Here is a 17,021-nt window from a genome sequence, read left to right on the forward strand (position 1 = left end):
TTCTGCTAGCAGTTTCTGTCTTCATGCTTAATTCTCTTCTATCGCTTTATCTAATTTAAATTTGCTTTCATGCAAATAAATGAAACAGACTGCATTCCATTTCAATATAGAAAAATCTATTCTATGCCACATGCAGAACTCTGCACTGAAAAAATACATTAAATTATTTTGGCACAGCCAATTATGAATAGATTTACAATGATTTTATCCTACTTTCCAATTACCTCTATGTTCTAAACAATACTTTTCTTCAACATTTATGGATTATTTTGCACATTACAAAGTCAAAACCCCAGGTATGCAATATATAAGAAATGGATCTCTTGTTCCTTTTCTCAATACAATAGCAGTATTTGCCATGCTTCAACTGTACTGTACAGCTTCAATATGCTGCAGTTTCCTAGGCCTGTTCCTTGAGAACACTGCAGTGCAGACTATTCAGTTTCACCACTGCTGACAGTAAAACACTAATTATAAGACATTAAAATCATGTCGTCTACGCCAAAAAGTTCCTAAAATTTCTATCATCTCTAATTTGAACTCTCATTGGTAGCAGGAAGGATAGGCTTCTAGAACAATGGAAATCGGAAATTTCATTCAAGTTCTTTGAACAAAGCAGGTCTCTATGAAGCAACACTTACAAAGAAATTAATTTTAGTCAAAATACATAATTCTTCTACTAATAGCATGTTGCATCATGAAGACTTCCAGACACGGAGTCCATTGATACATATCTGAAGGGACATTTCTTAGTTCAGTTAGAAACCAAAAAAAGCTAATACAGATGTTATCAAAACTATTTCCACTCCCCTTTTGATGAATTTTTGTCTTGAGGTTTAATTTCCACCACTCCTCCCCAAAATCACATTAAAGAGAGGAAAGACAATATCTATGTTTTGTAAATATTAAATTGGAAATCGGTCTCATCCCCATTTCCCCATCCCTCTAGACAACTACACTGTACAATAATACATAGAAAAGGAAGGATAAAATTCAATTTCAAATATACCTGTACTACAAGCAGTCAGATATTATAATCTGTAATCCCTTTTCCCCCTTACCTATCAAAAAGAAATACAAACCACAAAGGTATTTTGGATGAGAAGAGCTGCTACAATTCTTAAAAAGTATACAGAGTTGTATCATAGTTGCAAGTTACACACACAGTAGCAGACGCTTTTTATGGGCAATTACCAGCCCAGTTCAGATTTTACTTGCCCATCCCTTCCAGTGACAAATGAGGGGAAACAGATGATACATAATTTATTATCCAAAACCCAACACGTGTCTTGTGGAAGCAAACATACAGAATTTTTAAGTCTAACATTCAAAACTTTGTGCATTATAATTTGGTTAAATATATGCAATAACTATCCATTTACATTGTAGTTTACCTTGGCTGCTTTCACTCTGAGTGTCTGCTTTTCTTTTTCTTCCTCTGGAAGGTTCTGACTGTTTCTTCTCTGGAGTCTACAAGCAACAAAAAGCACACAATCCAACAGCAGCTCTATTTATTTGTATTATTGCTATATTATTGTGAAATCAATTTAAATCCTCATTCATAAAACATGATTTCACAATTCAGCAGGGATGTAATTTCAGATCATAGTTAAAGTAGATAATATGATCCTTGGTCAATCAGATAAATACAAGCTAGAAAAGATATTTAAGAAAGTGAGAAATAATTCTTAAATAATTTCCCAAAAGGCAATTGTACATATTAATTGTTAAGCAATTATACCTTTTCATCCATTCTGGGGTTTATGAACACCCAATGTGGTTTCACTTACAGCTACATTTTACCAAGAACTTCATATGATAGTTGTGGGTGTTTTAAAGCTTAATACTTAGTGAAATAAGGTGATTCTTGATGGTGTTAACTACACGTTTCCACAGTATAAACACAACGTTCTAGTGCTTCAATAGGAAGCCAATCATATTACACATTTTCAGAAGTGCAGAAGTCCTCTCCAAACTAATATAAACTGTAGATTTCTAGAATCTGCTTATAACTTTAAAAAAAAAAAGGGAAAAAAAAAAGGAAAAAAGAGAAAAAAAGATGAAAAAAAGGAGAGAGCAATTGCTCAAAATTTGAATATCTGTCCGCTTGGAAAGTGTCACCATTCCCTCCCCATTATATTTGTATCTCAAGAAAGTCAAAGAAAAACATCAAGTGAAAAAGATACAGATCTGTTAAAAATTTATTCCAGAAATACTATATATAGCTGCATAGAAATGACAGTCACTACCTACTACATAGATAACAAGAAAGGGCTGTGATCAGAAGTATCTCTGATTTATATTTGCTCTCCCTTGATCTGAGGATTCATACCAGTTAGTCTCCCCCAGTGTAAGTTAAATTCTACAAGTTGTTTTGGTTCAATGAAAAGATACTGCAGCTGTGTGTGTATTCAGCCTCCGAGGAGCCTCATACCAACAACCAGAGAAAGCATAGAAGCCATTACATGAACTCTATTTACAATCAGGAAATCGATGGTCCCTAGTATCCCAGACCAAATCTGAGATCAGTGAGAACATGTGTAATTTTTTTAATGATACCATCATTGTATAATTTCCTGTATTTGTTACTTTGCGCTTCAAGTATTCTTTCTCAACACAGTAAACGACATAAAAGTTCAAATTTCAATCCATTTCAAGTATGTTTCACAGTTCCACAGATCTTCATATGGATATCTTCCAAAGTAGATTTACTACAAACACCCTAAAATACTTATTCTGGCAAAGAACCATTTTAAGTTACCTGCAATCTGTAGAAAATTATCAGTCTGTAAAAGAACAATCAGGACAAGAAGGGTGTTCCTTATCTATAGCATGCAATTTTTAGAAGTTTTAGCTCTGGAGATAGCTTCATAAAAACACCTTCGGAAGTTTTACAATTGTAACTGTTTTTTTAATTGGGGTACAACTAAAGTCCAAATTACATACATTTCATTTTAAATAAACTGTTCCAACCAAAATCTGCATCTTTTACAGTGCTATTGTACATTAGCAAACTGTGCAAAACAGACTCCTGACAACGAAGTTATCTTAAGACTGTACGACTCTAAAAGCAGAAAATATGGTTTAGAAATACTCCTTTAATAATTTGCAATTACTGCCAAGCAAATAGGTAACATTAAGCTATCTTTCCACAAAACTAAATTGAAACTATTTAACCAATCTTTTTCACATTATTCTTATTTTCCAGCTTTCAATTTTGCAGTTGTTATTCTCATGTGTCAGTTTTACCTGCCATATAAAGCAAAAGAAAGTTAAAAGCTAATTAATAACTAAGCATTTAAGATTTCCCCCATCAAAATTAGTTTCCAACTGCAGTGACTTATGTCTTGTATTTAAAAAACAGACATTTAAAGACGTTTATAATTTTAAAACTGAAACTCAAATAATTCATAAATGTCTATTTCCTTAAGCTCTTCTGATCTCTTTCAGTGTTTAATTTAACCTTTCAAACTAAACAGTATTAGCACACTAATGAGGTTATTAATGAGGTTACCCAACAAGGTCATGTTCACCTTTTCTAAGTACAAAATTCACATGGTAATGTACAGCATACATCAATCACTAGAAAATGTCCTCTAAAGTCCTTTTTAATGAATGGAATCATACAAATTACAAGAAACTGAAGACTAATGGGACTGAGGAGTATCCTCCTGATAAACAAAAGACTGAAACTGCTTTCAGTCACTTCAGAAGTCTCTTCTCAATTAAAACTATTATTCAGATAAGCTGCCCCTCTTCATACATCCAACAGACAGGAAAAAAAAGACTACAGTTCTAATAGTTGTATTTTCTGCAATGCCACATGCAAAAAGTAAATTCACACCAGAAGAACAAAAATGGGAGGGGGGTGTCAAGCCTGCCTTGTTTTTAAAACTAAGTATGACTTTCTTTTAATGTGCCATTTAGTGACGAAAGGATAGAACAATGACATGAATATACCATCACAATTTGATCAGAAACTGACATTCTTGCTAGAAATTAATTTCAACGATTCTGAGATTTGCATTTCTACATTTTTTTCCTCCTGAAATCTACTGTAATACAACCTTCTCTCTCAACATCAAATGACGGCACTGCTTCCCATATGAGTAAATCTTTGTATTTCTACAGTACCATCCACAAGAGGAATTCCCTGTTAGTATGAAACCTTCATTGTCATACCATTAAAAAAAAACCAACAAACCACCAAAAAAAAATCCCACAACCTGCCTGCAATATAAACTAAAGTGTACTTTTTATAGGATTACAGCATACAAGTAACCAGATGTTATTTTAAGAACAAAACTCTAAAAACTTATTAACATATTTGGTATTACAATTATAATTTAAGTGAATATGACTGACAACTGAAAATGGGTCAAGAAATCATATTTAATTATTCAATGTCATTAAGACTCATCTTTCAGAAAACACAAAAGAAACCTGAAGTTCTGTGCACTGAAGCACTCGAGATCTGTGCAGAGACTTTTTAGGGAAAAAAAAAAAGTATATTTCTATTTTAGAATCCAAGTTTTAGAATACTTTTTAAAAAATAATGTATTATCCCTACCTAGAAGCGTGGCTTGAGGTTAAAACACTGTGCAAAGACTGAATATACCAGTTGAACTTCAAACTTACATGCCTTGGAAAAACCCTGCCTCCGTATCTCACGTATACAACTGTAAAATAACATTTTTCTACACCAAAAAGTTAGTATAGTCAAGCATTCTGAGATTACTCAACTACTGACAGACACATTCTTCTGTCAAGAATTGCAATAATGCATCATAACCTTCAAGGTACTGCAGCACATTTCCGTTCCCACTCCTACATCAGAACTGCATCACTGCAACACTGCCCTAAGTACTTCTAGGAAAAGCCATGAAGAAAAACAACAGGCAGACAGACTCTTCTGGTTAAGAAAATAGCATACATACAACTGAAATGAAAATCCAGCTGGGAAAAGCAAGGGGAAAAAACCATAGCAGAGGCTTTTTCAAAAGGAAAACATGAAATCACACAAACAGAACATTTATTTATAAGGTATTGGTCTTGGGAACCAACTAAATTCACTTGCTGGTCAGCCCCGTATAAAAGCAAACATCAGGTACTATCTCGTACTGATTAAATGAACAATTAGGCCTCAAAATAAAAGCTTTAACATGTGAGAAGAACGTCAAAACCACACTCCAAACAACTCTCCCTCCAGCACAACATACTCAAACACAGGCCTAACCTAGGCTAGAAATATGCTTTTGCTTACAACGGGTATAATCTTATCGATGCAATCCGTTATGTACACAGACAAAACTGTTAGAGAGACTCATCGACCCCAAAAAAGGTAAATTGTAAGATCTGCATTAGTGCAAGTACATCAATGCTCGTCACTAAGAGGAAAATTTTCTACTCCAGGGAAGTCTGCACTCTGCACATTAAAGCCTCATAGTAGTATGAATCCTTTTTTGGATTATGAAGTGGTACTACGTAAGAAAATACACAGTGACAACTCCAGCTTTTACAAATCAGATGATAGCTACTGTCTGACCTTGGAGTAAATCTGTATTTTTAAAGAAAACATAGCAAACTAGCTTCTAGAGTATTTTCAAAGATGCAGCCAAAGACTAGTCAAAGTTTGTCTGTACTGATGAAAACCTTATTACTTATTAAACAAAAACCAGCAAACTGTTTAAGCATTTTCAGCTCCAAAAGCTGTATGTATCCTCACAGCATGACTACATGGATAATAAAGAAGCAGAAGCGGCTATTTTCATAACCAAAAATCCAAAGAAACTTTATGAAGTCATGACCCCTCCCTCCAAGAGATGTTATCTTTTAGTAATGTATGCTTTTTCTTATCTAGCTGTGTATTTTGCATTTTATTTTAAAAGTTTCTATATAAAATAAGGCATCGAAGCAGAATACAAAACCATGACTTGTTAGCACCAAAATTTTGAGTTAATAATTACTCTGCCCCATATACTTACCTCTGATTCTTTATCACTTAAAGATCCCAAGCTTCCGAAACTGTGATTTGAACTTTCGTTGTTTGTTGAGGCCTACCAAGACAAATAAAATATTAAACATTATACACAAATCTTTAAAACAGCTAATCCACTATTATCACTCACAGTTGTAAGAAGTAACAGTAATAAAATTTCATGCTTGCAAGCAAAAGATTAACGGTGACTTGCAAGGAGGGTAACATGTTTGAAGGTGGATGTTTTGACAGGGCACAGTAAATTCTGTATTTTGATTGCTTATAAGTCAAGTAAAACCCTAGAGCATTCAAAAATGTTTCAGTCTTATTTGGGAATAGCAAAACATCCAATGAAAAACCCTACCAAATGATTCCAAAAAATAGGCTTAAAAGGCCAATATTGCTGAAAGTGCTGGAGACTACTACAAGTTTTCATTTTTCAAAGGGTTTTGGAGGTTTGATTTCTCCAAGATAGACACTAGGCTATTGCAGAGATTAATTTTTTAAAACCATCCAATGACAGAAAATTACAACCTATTGACAATATTATTCTACGTTCTTAAAACAAACCATTTCCCCCAAAGCAAAAAATCTAGACGAGATTAAAAAAAAAAAGATTAAAAAAAAAAAAGGTAAAAAAATGTGAAAAATGTGAAATAGTCTCAAGTCACAATATCTATTTTGACTTTTTTTTAAGGCTGATTTATTTAGAGATCTTTTGAACACAGAATGGCAACAAGGACATTTTATTGAAAGAGTCTGTTCCATGTTCACGCAAAAAAAAAAAGCCAACATCACCTGAGCTTCTTTTTATTACAAGAAAAAAAATCCTATACTGCTGGATTATTCACTTCCATGTAGGAAGACAGAAGAAATACTTTGAGGTGAAACAACAACTACTTCCAAGGCAAACACTCAGCTTGCTTCAAAGTACTAAATTCCAGCACTACATCAGTTTGCAGGACAATACTGATCTGTGACATCTTTTGAGTAACTACATCATCTCTGAATCAAAATTTTTGGAGAAATGGTAATTAAATCCACAAAATTTCCATGTGTTTTCCCCCCACAGCAGTCTCTAGTACAGAAATGCCTATGCATAGTTCTTCCTTGCAATGTCTCAGTATGTGGTCTTTGGAGTCCCCTAAAACAATAACCTCAGTAACCTATACTCATATTTCCACCCTTGCTTACTGAAAAAGCTTGAAGATGATGGGCTTTCCCCTTCCCAGCAATTCCAAAACTCTTCAGCAAAACAGTAGACATGGGTTGGCTTTCAAAATAGCAGTCCAAATAAATAAGAGTGCATCTCAATTTAATTACTAGGACAGTAATCACAGAATCATAGAATGGTTTGGGTTGGAAGGGACCTTAAAGCTCATCCAGTTCCAACCCTCTGCCAAGGGCAGGGACACCTCCCACTAGACCAGGTTGCTCAAAGCCCCATCCAGCCTGGCCTTGAACACCGCCAGGGAGGGGGCAGCCACAGCTTCTCTGGGCAACCTCTTCCAGGGCCTCATCACCCTCACAGTAAGAACTTCTTCCTAATATCTAATCTAAATCTCCCCTCTTTCCGTTTGAAACCATTACCCCTCGTCCTATCACTACACCCCCCGGTAAACAGTCCCTTCCCCATCTTTCCTGTAGGCCCCCTTTAAGCGCTGGAAGGCTGCTAGAAGGTCTCCCCAGAGCCTTCTCTTCTTCAGGCTGAACAACCCCAGCTCTCTCAGCCTGTCCTCATTGGGGAGGTGCTCCAGACCCACGATCATCTTTGTGGTGGCCCTCCTCTGGACCTGCTTGAGCAGGTCCATGTCTGTCTTGTGCTGGGGGCCCCAGAGCTGAATGCAGTACTGCAGGTGGGGTCTCACCAGAACAGAGTAGAGGGGGAGAATCGCCTCCCTCAACCTGCTGGCCACACTGCTTTTGATGCAGCCCAGGATGCGGTTGGCCTTCTGAGCTGTGAGTGCACATCGCTGGCTCATATTCCATTTCTTATCCACCAACACCCCCAAGTCCTTCTCCGCAGGGCTGCTCTCGATCCACTCATTGCCCAGCCTGTATCTGTGCTTGGGATTGCCCCAACCCAGGCGCAGGACCTTGCACGTGGTCTTGCTGAACTTCATGAGGTTTGCTCAGGCCTACAATGTTTCCAAAAACCAGTAAGTGCAGCTGCAACCTCTATATTGTCTTGCTAGGTGAGGAAAATAGAATTTGATACGTGTGGATTTGGGTATGTACATGAAGAGGAAGTCTTCTCATTTTTTACCTTCAAAGCGAAAGCAGACCAACAGAGATCACATTTACAAATCACATTTTCCCAGTTACCTCTGCACATGAGATCAAAAAGGTTTTATCAAGTTTTTTAATAAACATCAGATAAGCCTCTCTCAAAAAAAGCATATTCCAAACACAGCCAGATCAGCGACTACACTTCGACTTATCTGCTTGGACACACTGAATGGTCAGAAATAAAAGAAATACAAACTAAACTGATATAATTGCCTTTTTACTGATGGTGGGATAAATCACAGGACTAGATAGTGGTATTATGCTTTACCTCCCTGCTGTCCAAAACCAAATAAAAAGTAAGCAGGAAAAAGAAGATATATTGCCATGTGTACTGAAGATCATTTGTGGAATATTTCTGGTCAAAGGTAAGAAGAAATGAGTCTTAGATGAGGATCTGCACCAATCAAAAGACAGTGGTTGTAGTGCCTTTGGCAAACAATTATCATTTGGTAGTATTAAAAAAAACACCCCACTTTTTATCCAGCTATCCATTTAGAAACCAACTGGATGAGATACAATTATCTGTTCAAACAGATCTTGGAATGTGTCAGGGACAAGAAACTTGTTTTACACGGTAGAGTGAAAAACAATTTAAATTTCATTTTTTTTCTGGCTAACTTGGATGAATAAACTGAGGACTTGAACAGATTTATGGAAATGGTAAGTAGCGACTCACAGGGGACCAAAGTTTAAAGAAAAGGAACCCCAAAAAACTCGTTAATTACTTTTAAAAGAAAATGCATTACACACATAGCAGTAGACAGATTCTGAGGCAGCAAGATTGGCAATAAGGCAAGGGACCAACACAGCTGTATCAAAAACTAATAGAAGTGTTTATGAATGCACTAAAAGTTAAATGAAGTTAAAAGAAGGTACAGATCTAGACATGAAAAAGAATGAATAGTCATTTGAATTATGAGCAACTACCTGAGCAATCAGAATGACCTAATAAATTAAGGGAGTAAGTAGTACTAGAGAACTTAAGGAAGAAAGAAACAAAGACGGGCCAGAATTACTAGGTTTGTCTCTAATTTTAATCATAAGATATGGCAAGTATACATTTTTGCAGTCATAATTAGAAGGCAGTTAAATCAAAAGGGAAAACAACAGTTCATCAGCCAGACTGTGTCAATCCAACTTGATTCCTTTCCCTGACCATTTAACTCACTTCTTGGTTAAGATGGTAGTAACAGAAGTGTTATGTCACCTTTTTCACAGCTTTGAGACAGCTACTTTCATGTCACTCTCAAAAACAAATCAAGATATGATGCAAGATCACTACTCACAGAGTTCTTTCTAGTTTGTTAATAGTCATCAATACCTCACATGCCTCCAGAAATTTCATCAACCTCTGCTATTCGGTAGTATTTTGTTCTGTAACCTAGACTGGTAATTAAAATGTGGAACAGGAAGTGAAAAATACTAAAGAAGTTTGTGTAAAATACTTAAAATATGAGGACACTGCAAACACTTTGGAAACAGAATTCAAAAGTACTTTGGTAATAGGGGAAATCTGTCTAAAAAAGCAGTATTATATCTTTTTAACATCAGTTTACTAAGTACTACACTTAGGGGAGAACATTCAAATGCACAAATACAAAATGGAGTAAGGCAATAGTATTGCAGAAATCAAGTCCTGGAAGTTGAAGCTAGTAAGTTGAATTTCTAATAAAAGCAAATTTATTTTGCAGATGTATCAACTGAAGGGTAATATATGACATACGGAAGGTAATTAAGCCCCACTATTCAATGTTCACAAGGTTTTTCCTCAAGTGTTGCATCCTGTTTAGATATTAACGGACAGACTGCATAAAGTCTACAACAAAAGTAGGTAAAATTGACATAAAAGTCTGGAAAAGTTGAAAGAATTTAGCTTTGTTAATCTAGATATATTAGTCTTCAAACAAATTTAAAAAGAGGTCACACCCGACTCCCTGTGGCTATTTCAAGCCAAACAGTAAGCAGCTGGCCATTTGCAGGAGGGATAACTCCACTAAAACACTGGGAAAAACTTCCATCTCTGATCACAGGTGCACTAGAGCAAAACCACGAAAGAGCCTGTATAAGCCCATTCTTTGGTGTTTTTAAGAACAATTCAATGTCAATGTCATAGATAGGTTCAGGATAAACAATCCTATCTCAAAGCAAAATAACACACTAACACAGATTTTCCTGAGAGCCTCTTCCAACCCTGTACTTTTGCAAGTAAATCGCATGGGCAATATACAAGTGAGACAGTGAGGGATAAATCAGTATTTCAAAGATGATAGATCCGGATGACTGCTCTTAGAACTTACTTTAGCTCCAACACTGCAACTTCCAGTACTCCCAGTGCTGCCACTTACTACTCCCGTAAATCTTGCCTCTAACAATTCTTGTCTTCTTGGGTCCAGGCTATGAAGTTCATCCATTGCTCCTAAAAAGATAGATAAATTCATTATATTCTGTAACATTTGTAGTGGAATATTTTACAAACAAGCCAAACATACCTGGCCTATGCAAAGAAAGGATTTATACCCTCAACTCGACAACGATTCACCACCTGCTACCTAATAATGAATGTACTCAATGAATTCCAGAAATTTTGGGGAAAGTTCTGTGTATCAGCACAGCCTTGTCATTTTTGGTGAAAACTAGAACGTGTTAGAGGCGTGTAAGAGACATGGATTCTGCAGCATGCAATACGCCAACGAGGCAATTATTTATAGATTAAAAACTAGCTGACAGGAGCAAAATACTTTCCAGCACAAACCGTCCCAATTCTGCAATCTCCTTGTTTTCCATGTTATTTAAATTGTTCAGGCTATCAACATATCAATGTCCAAGATAAACAAGTAAGAATCATAGGAAAAAAACAGAAAATCAGAAGGTAGACCAGTCCCCAAACATGCGCAAGGGAATGCAGGGTTATGTGGAGGCTTGAAGGGCAGAGAAGCAAGGAGCAGGATCAGCATTATGAAAGAAGCCAAGAGTAACAGAGACCCTTGCACAGACAGTGCCTACAACAGAGCCCTGCTAAACGGGGTAAAGCTGCTGGCATCAGCAGGGAAAGTAAGGTGGAAGGAAATGGAGGAACAAAAGGACTTTCTGATGAGCTCAGCCTACATGAGTAGGCTGCAACATGATGTGCAGCTTTCTAATTTGTATTTAAATCACTTAGGGCTGTTTAATGAGTCTGAAAGACAATCTAGACAAATACATCTTCCGTATTTACACAAACTGTGTTCTTTGTTTTTATCTTTCTGACTAGAACATTCAGTTTATCTTCAATTTAAAACATTTCAGTTTCAAATATTTATTGAAACATTTCAGTTTTCATATTTAATGCCAAAGTGTTTATGCACTATTTTAATATATCCCTCAAGTACCATATAAAGTGATATAGCCTCATCTTTTTCAACTAAGACACAAGTTTGTGCTTTTCAGTCCCATAGGACAACACAGCAGTTCAGAAAGGACTGCATGTAATAACTACGTATACTCAATGAAAAATATTTTAAAAAGCTTTTGGAATCCCCTTTTCATGAAAACTACAGTTTGCAAGTTTAAGTGCTCCTATGAACCACCCATCAGCTAAGCATCCTGACAAACAAGGCTTCAGTGTAGCTTCCCTCACCATTAATAAAACACAAGACACTTTCTTATACAACTCTCTGGTATCTCACAAACTTTAACATTCAAGAACTAGACACACCTTTCTGTACCACGCATTTTGGCCACTCCCGGCCATGCGGCTAACCCTCCTGGCAGGGAAAGCACTGGCTCTGCTATTTGGCTAATTCAAGTTGCCCTTGTTCCCATGGGAGCGAGCATGGTGTCAGTGCTCCTTTACTGTACCGGTACCCAGACCTCCTCTCATGGAAGAAAACCATACGAATTAAAAAAACAGTCAGTAAGAAGACATTCAGGAATTGTGTTGTTGGCAGAGCCTTCTTTTGAAAAAAATCAAACCGCAAGTGGCAGGTTGAGGATACCACATTTTGTTTCTGGAGGTAGGGGAGTTTACCCAAACACAGCCAATATGGTGCTGGAGGTCTCTTTTCCAGCAATGCAGGGCAATTACCCAGTTTGAAACTGCAGGTGGCTTATTATCAGCAGTTGTAATGCCACTTCTGAACTTGCCTAGTAAAAATTCCTCCAATTTCTACATATTTTAAATTGTAAGCTCTTCGGGGTAAAGACTGGTTTAATATGTGTATGCATAGTGCAGAACAATCACGAATCCTCTTTAAACTCCTGCCTCCTAAAATGTGCTTCTGTACTGCTTCCAAGAGTTTAAAAGCCAAATTGTACGCTTATATGCATAAAAAAATATTTCTTACATTTACATTGTGCAATAAGGTTTTTTCCTTTTTTTTCTCTCCTTAAAAAAGATGTGTAAACCATATCTTTCCTCGTGTGTATGTAATCTCTACCTTAATGAGAAAGTATTGCTCTGAAAAAGCGTAAGAAACTAATGACATTTGTCAGGTGAGTTTAAATTATTATTGTTTTGCTTCTTAACACTAAAAGTGCTTCAGTACATGCCACTCTGAAATAATCAATATTAGTTTACCAAAGTAACCCATTTAATGAAGCAGGACTAGCAATATTTTGATTTACTAGCCTACTTGATAGTCACTGCTCACAAAAGTTCAGAACTTACTTAAAATTACTGACATAATCCTAGAACTTACAAAGCAAGTGTATATTACAGAAATAGATACTACCACACCCTATATTTTTTATTTTATGAAATATGGGAAAGCAATATTCGCTGTGGATAGCTAAGGCTCATTCAAAGTGCTGCAGGGTAAAATTGCTGCTGCAGGTCTCATGTACTGCATCTAGATACTAATGCACTAAATAGATCAGCACCCCTGGGTACCTTACAAGTCAGAATGGGAATTTAGCAGGTAGAGGGGTAGTCCACAGCACAGATGAAATACAATCATTCATTTCTTTTCTGCTCAGATTTTAGAGCCCACACACGCTAATGAATGGACTGTATTCTCTTAATGATTTCTGCTGGAGTGGTTTTTTGCTGTTACATTTGGGGGTTTTGTTTTGTTTTTTGTTATTGTTGTTAAATATCCAGAACCAAAAAGCAACACACACTCCGCCATCCTTGTGATCTCAGGAACAAGACAGAAAATCTGGATTCAAACCTTTTTTCGCCACAATCCTAGGAAGCTCTATTAAACTGCCTTCCTCATTCATGCTGTGATTTAAAATACACCATTCAGTCCCAGACACACAGCTGTTTTTTCAAGAACATGCAGTTCTGTACAATCCTTCAGTTCTCAGGACAAGATACGTACTTTTAAAGGTACCGTAAGCTTTAAGGCACTTCATGTAAGGGACAAAAAAAAAAAAATTTTTTCTTAAACATCACTCTGTATAAACTCTCCTGCTCACAGAACACCTTTCTGCTCACAAAGATTGACATAACTTAGAGTTTTGAAAATATACCCAGATTTCTTACTTGAACTAACTTCATTCCTACCCCTGAAAGCCAACTAACTCACTCAAAGAACATGCAATCACACTACACGAGTACTTACAGAATACTTACAATGATGCTAAATGAAAAACTGGCATTGCTACACCCACTGCCATTCAAACTTCTACTGTCTTCCAAAGAGAATACCTCGAATATTACCCAAAAGTCACAGAAGAGCCCTAAAACATTACTTTTCTTTTTTTTTCTTGTAACTGCTACAGATTTTGGAATGCTTTTTCTAGTAATTTTTTAATAAAGTTACCAACATCACGTAGCTTTTGTATTTTTCAGGAGCGGTGGTATCTTCCACATTAATTTATCTTTCAGAACCATATACAGCCTCTCCTATAAAAATGAATATAAAATACACAGATTTGGAGGACACTTTTTGTAAGAACTCTTTTGAAAATAACTCCAAACTCCTTCAAGAACTTGTTAAGCAATGGGTTATGTCAAAAGTCAAAGTTATAAATTCAGAGAAACAATTCAGAAGCTTTTTCATGGCATTCTGTATAATCAATGATACTGTATTCTACCTTCACAAAACAGAGATGTAAGGAATCAGAGGATTCTCCATGGTAGTTTGAATTTTTAAGACCTGGTGACCAGAAAATAATAAAGTGCGACACCTGTACCCCAAGGCCCCACACCTCCAAATATACAAATACTTGCAAAAGATCCAGTTACTTAACTTGCTCATACCTCAGTAAAATCGACACTTTAGGAGAAAAAGCTCAGCAGAGTTGCAACTGCAAGGCTTAACCTCCTAAAACTGTGATACCATGTACTACAATCTCTATTTCGAACACTGCTGACTACAGAGCAGTGTTGCAGACCCAAATACAAAGGCTTGATAGATCACATTTTTCTTTTCCACTAAATATGGAATCAAGATCTAAGACTCAATCTTTATCTTCCACTTTCTTATTACCCTGAATGGACTCTTGTTACCTGGCAATCAATTACAGCTTCAAGATGAAGCGAGATCAACAGCTTCACACATTGTCAGCTTTCTACGTTGAAGATCAAGTTCATTATGCAGAAGCCAGATTCTTCTAAGGACAACCCTCCAGATTAGATGGAGGCCCCCTTCTCCCGAATTCAAGGCCAACACAAACCACCTTTCACTTAAATGAAAGACATACTGGTTTGGTCCAGTTTCTTTAACAGATTTATACACATATAGCTTTTAATGCCAAAGCAAAATATCTCAACACAGAGACCTACCTACTGAAGAGAAGATGACAGTTCAACAATAGCCCAAATGTAAACTGAATTTCCTGATGTGCTCCTAGCAGGCACTCAGATTTTATGGCAACACACATGGTATGAGAATTATATCCAACATATTTCAGGAATACTTCACATTAACACTAATAATATTACCACCACATTAAGTCTCTTCACTGACAGTAGCATCCTTTAGATAAGTAAATCTAACTAATATCCAGCTAAAAGGGTTAGGGGCAAGAAAAGAAAGGGGGAAAAACACACATTTCAAATGGCAAGAAAAGCAGCCTGGAAACCAGCTTGCTTTTTAAAATAAATAAATAAATAAATAAATATCAAAATTCCTTTAAAGGTATCAAACAATCTTCGAAGTTATGAACACCAGGCTTTAAGCATGGTAACCATTCCAAGCATAAAACCCACTGTTTACCAGAATTGCAATGCAATCGCTAAAGTCCTAAGTCCTTAAGTAATGGTTTATTTCAATTTGGAATATCCTAAATATCCATTTATCCCATTATGTTGACACTCTAATAATTTAACTTCATAACAATTGAGTATGACAGCTCTTGTCATTCTAGAATACACATGTACCAGCAGATAAAAGGAAAGCTTTAAAATATCAAATGCAAAATAGACTACAGAAAATTAATAAAAATACAGATTTTTAAATCCTTAAGCAGTCTTCTAAAAAAAAAAAAAAAAAAAGCCCACACAACTACTTTTGTTTTCTTTTCACCCTTTTGTTTTCTTTTCACCAACATGAAGATGCACCTTGTCTCTGCATCCATGAGTATTTCCTTTTAAGTGAGCTACTCTCTTGTCTCGTTTGGAAAAAAAGAAAAACCACAAAAACAAGCCATGCACTCAATTTCATTCTTCTCTCATCTTTCTGAAACTCTGGATTTTCCTTGTTGCAGAATGAACCGGAAAGGCCTTTTTTGTTCTCCAGAAAAATAACTTAACGAAGCTAACATTTATGCCTCCAAGAAAACAAACTATTTGGTAACAAACTATTTTGTAGTTACATAAACACCAGCAAGTCTCGTCATGTTGATCAAGGTCTCTTCCTATTACCAGCATAACTTTCTATTTATTACAGCTTACACTTTATGCTTCAGCACCTTATAAAGCCAATGGGTAACAAAGCAACCCAGAATGAGTTGACACTAAAATAAAGTCTAATCAAGTGAAAAAACACAGCAAGCCCAAAACACAGTAAGCTGGTGAGGAGTCTGGAAAACATGTCTTATGAGGAGCACCTGAGAGAACTGGGATTGTTTAGCCTAGTGAGGAGAAGGCCGAGAGAAGCCCTTATTGCTCTCCACAACTACCTGAAAGGAAGTTGTAGTGAGGCTGGTCTCTTCTCCCAAGTAACTAATGACAGGACAAGAGGTAACAGCCTCAAGCTGCACCAGGGGACGTTTAGATTGGATATTAGGAAAAATTTCTTTACTGAAGGAGTGGTTAGACATTAGAACAGGCTGCCCAGGGAGGTGGTGGAGTCACCATCCCTGGAGGTGTTCAAAAGATGTATAGATGTGGTGCTTAAGGACATGGTTTAGCGATGGGCTTGGTAGTGTTAGGATAATGGTTGGACCTGATGATCTTAAAGGTCTTTTCCAACCAAAATGATTCTATGATTCTATAAGACATCAAACTGTATACAGTGAATGCAAAAGTCTTGATTTTTAAATTTGAAAAAATTACACCTGTTCCATTTAAAATAGAACATTCGGGTTGTAAGACCGAGAAATGAATTTTAAAAAACCCCACAAGGTTGACCTGTGTTACTAAACCATGTCTTGAATAGTCTTTCTTCCACAGCATGTTTTGGGGAATCACAGAAAACAGAATGGGAAACAGCCTTGAAAACTACTAACGTGCTAAGAAAACAAGTTGAGATGCTAGTATGATGGCATAAAGCCAAGCAGCAGTAATTTGAGTAGAGTACAATTCCAAGATAACAGGATAAACACAGCTCGCCCTGAGCAGAAAGGCTTTGAAGTGCATCACCATCCAATGTGAATCACAATCCTGAGG

General features: G+C 36.5%; 1 protein-coding gene across 1 annotated transcript in view; it reads right to left on the reverse strand.

The window, feature by feature from the left end:
- TLK1 (tousled like kinase 1) overlaps positions 1–17,021 on the reverse strand; it is a 71,254-nt gene that overhangs the window by 33,595 nt on the left and 20,638 nt on the right. Inside the window, exons 2-4 of the mRNA XM_086466077.1 lie at positions 10,564–10,682; positions 5,985–6,056; positions 1,395–1,470 (exon numbers count right to left, since the gene is read on the reverse strand). Coding sequence (XP_086322203.1) covers positions 1,395–1,470; positions 5,985–6,056; positions 10,564–10,682 — 267 coding nt within the window. The remainder of the gene's footprint in view (positions 1–1,394; positions 1,471–5,984; positions 6,057–10,563; positions 10,683–17,021) is intronic.

The sequence above is a fragment of the Leptosomus discolor genome, chromosome 5 (assembly GCF_034619465.1).
Source record: "Leptosomus discolor isolate bLepDis1 chromosome 5, bLepDis1.hap2, whole genome shotgun sequence".
Classification (NCBI taxonomy): Eukaryota; Metazoa; Chordata; class Aves; order Leptosomiformes; family Leptosomidae; genus Leptosomus; species Leptosomus discolor.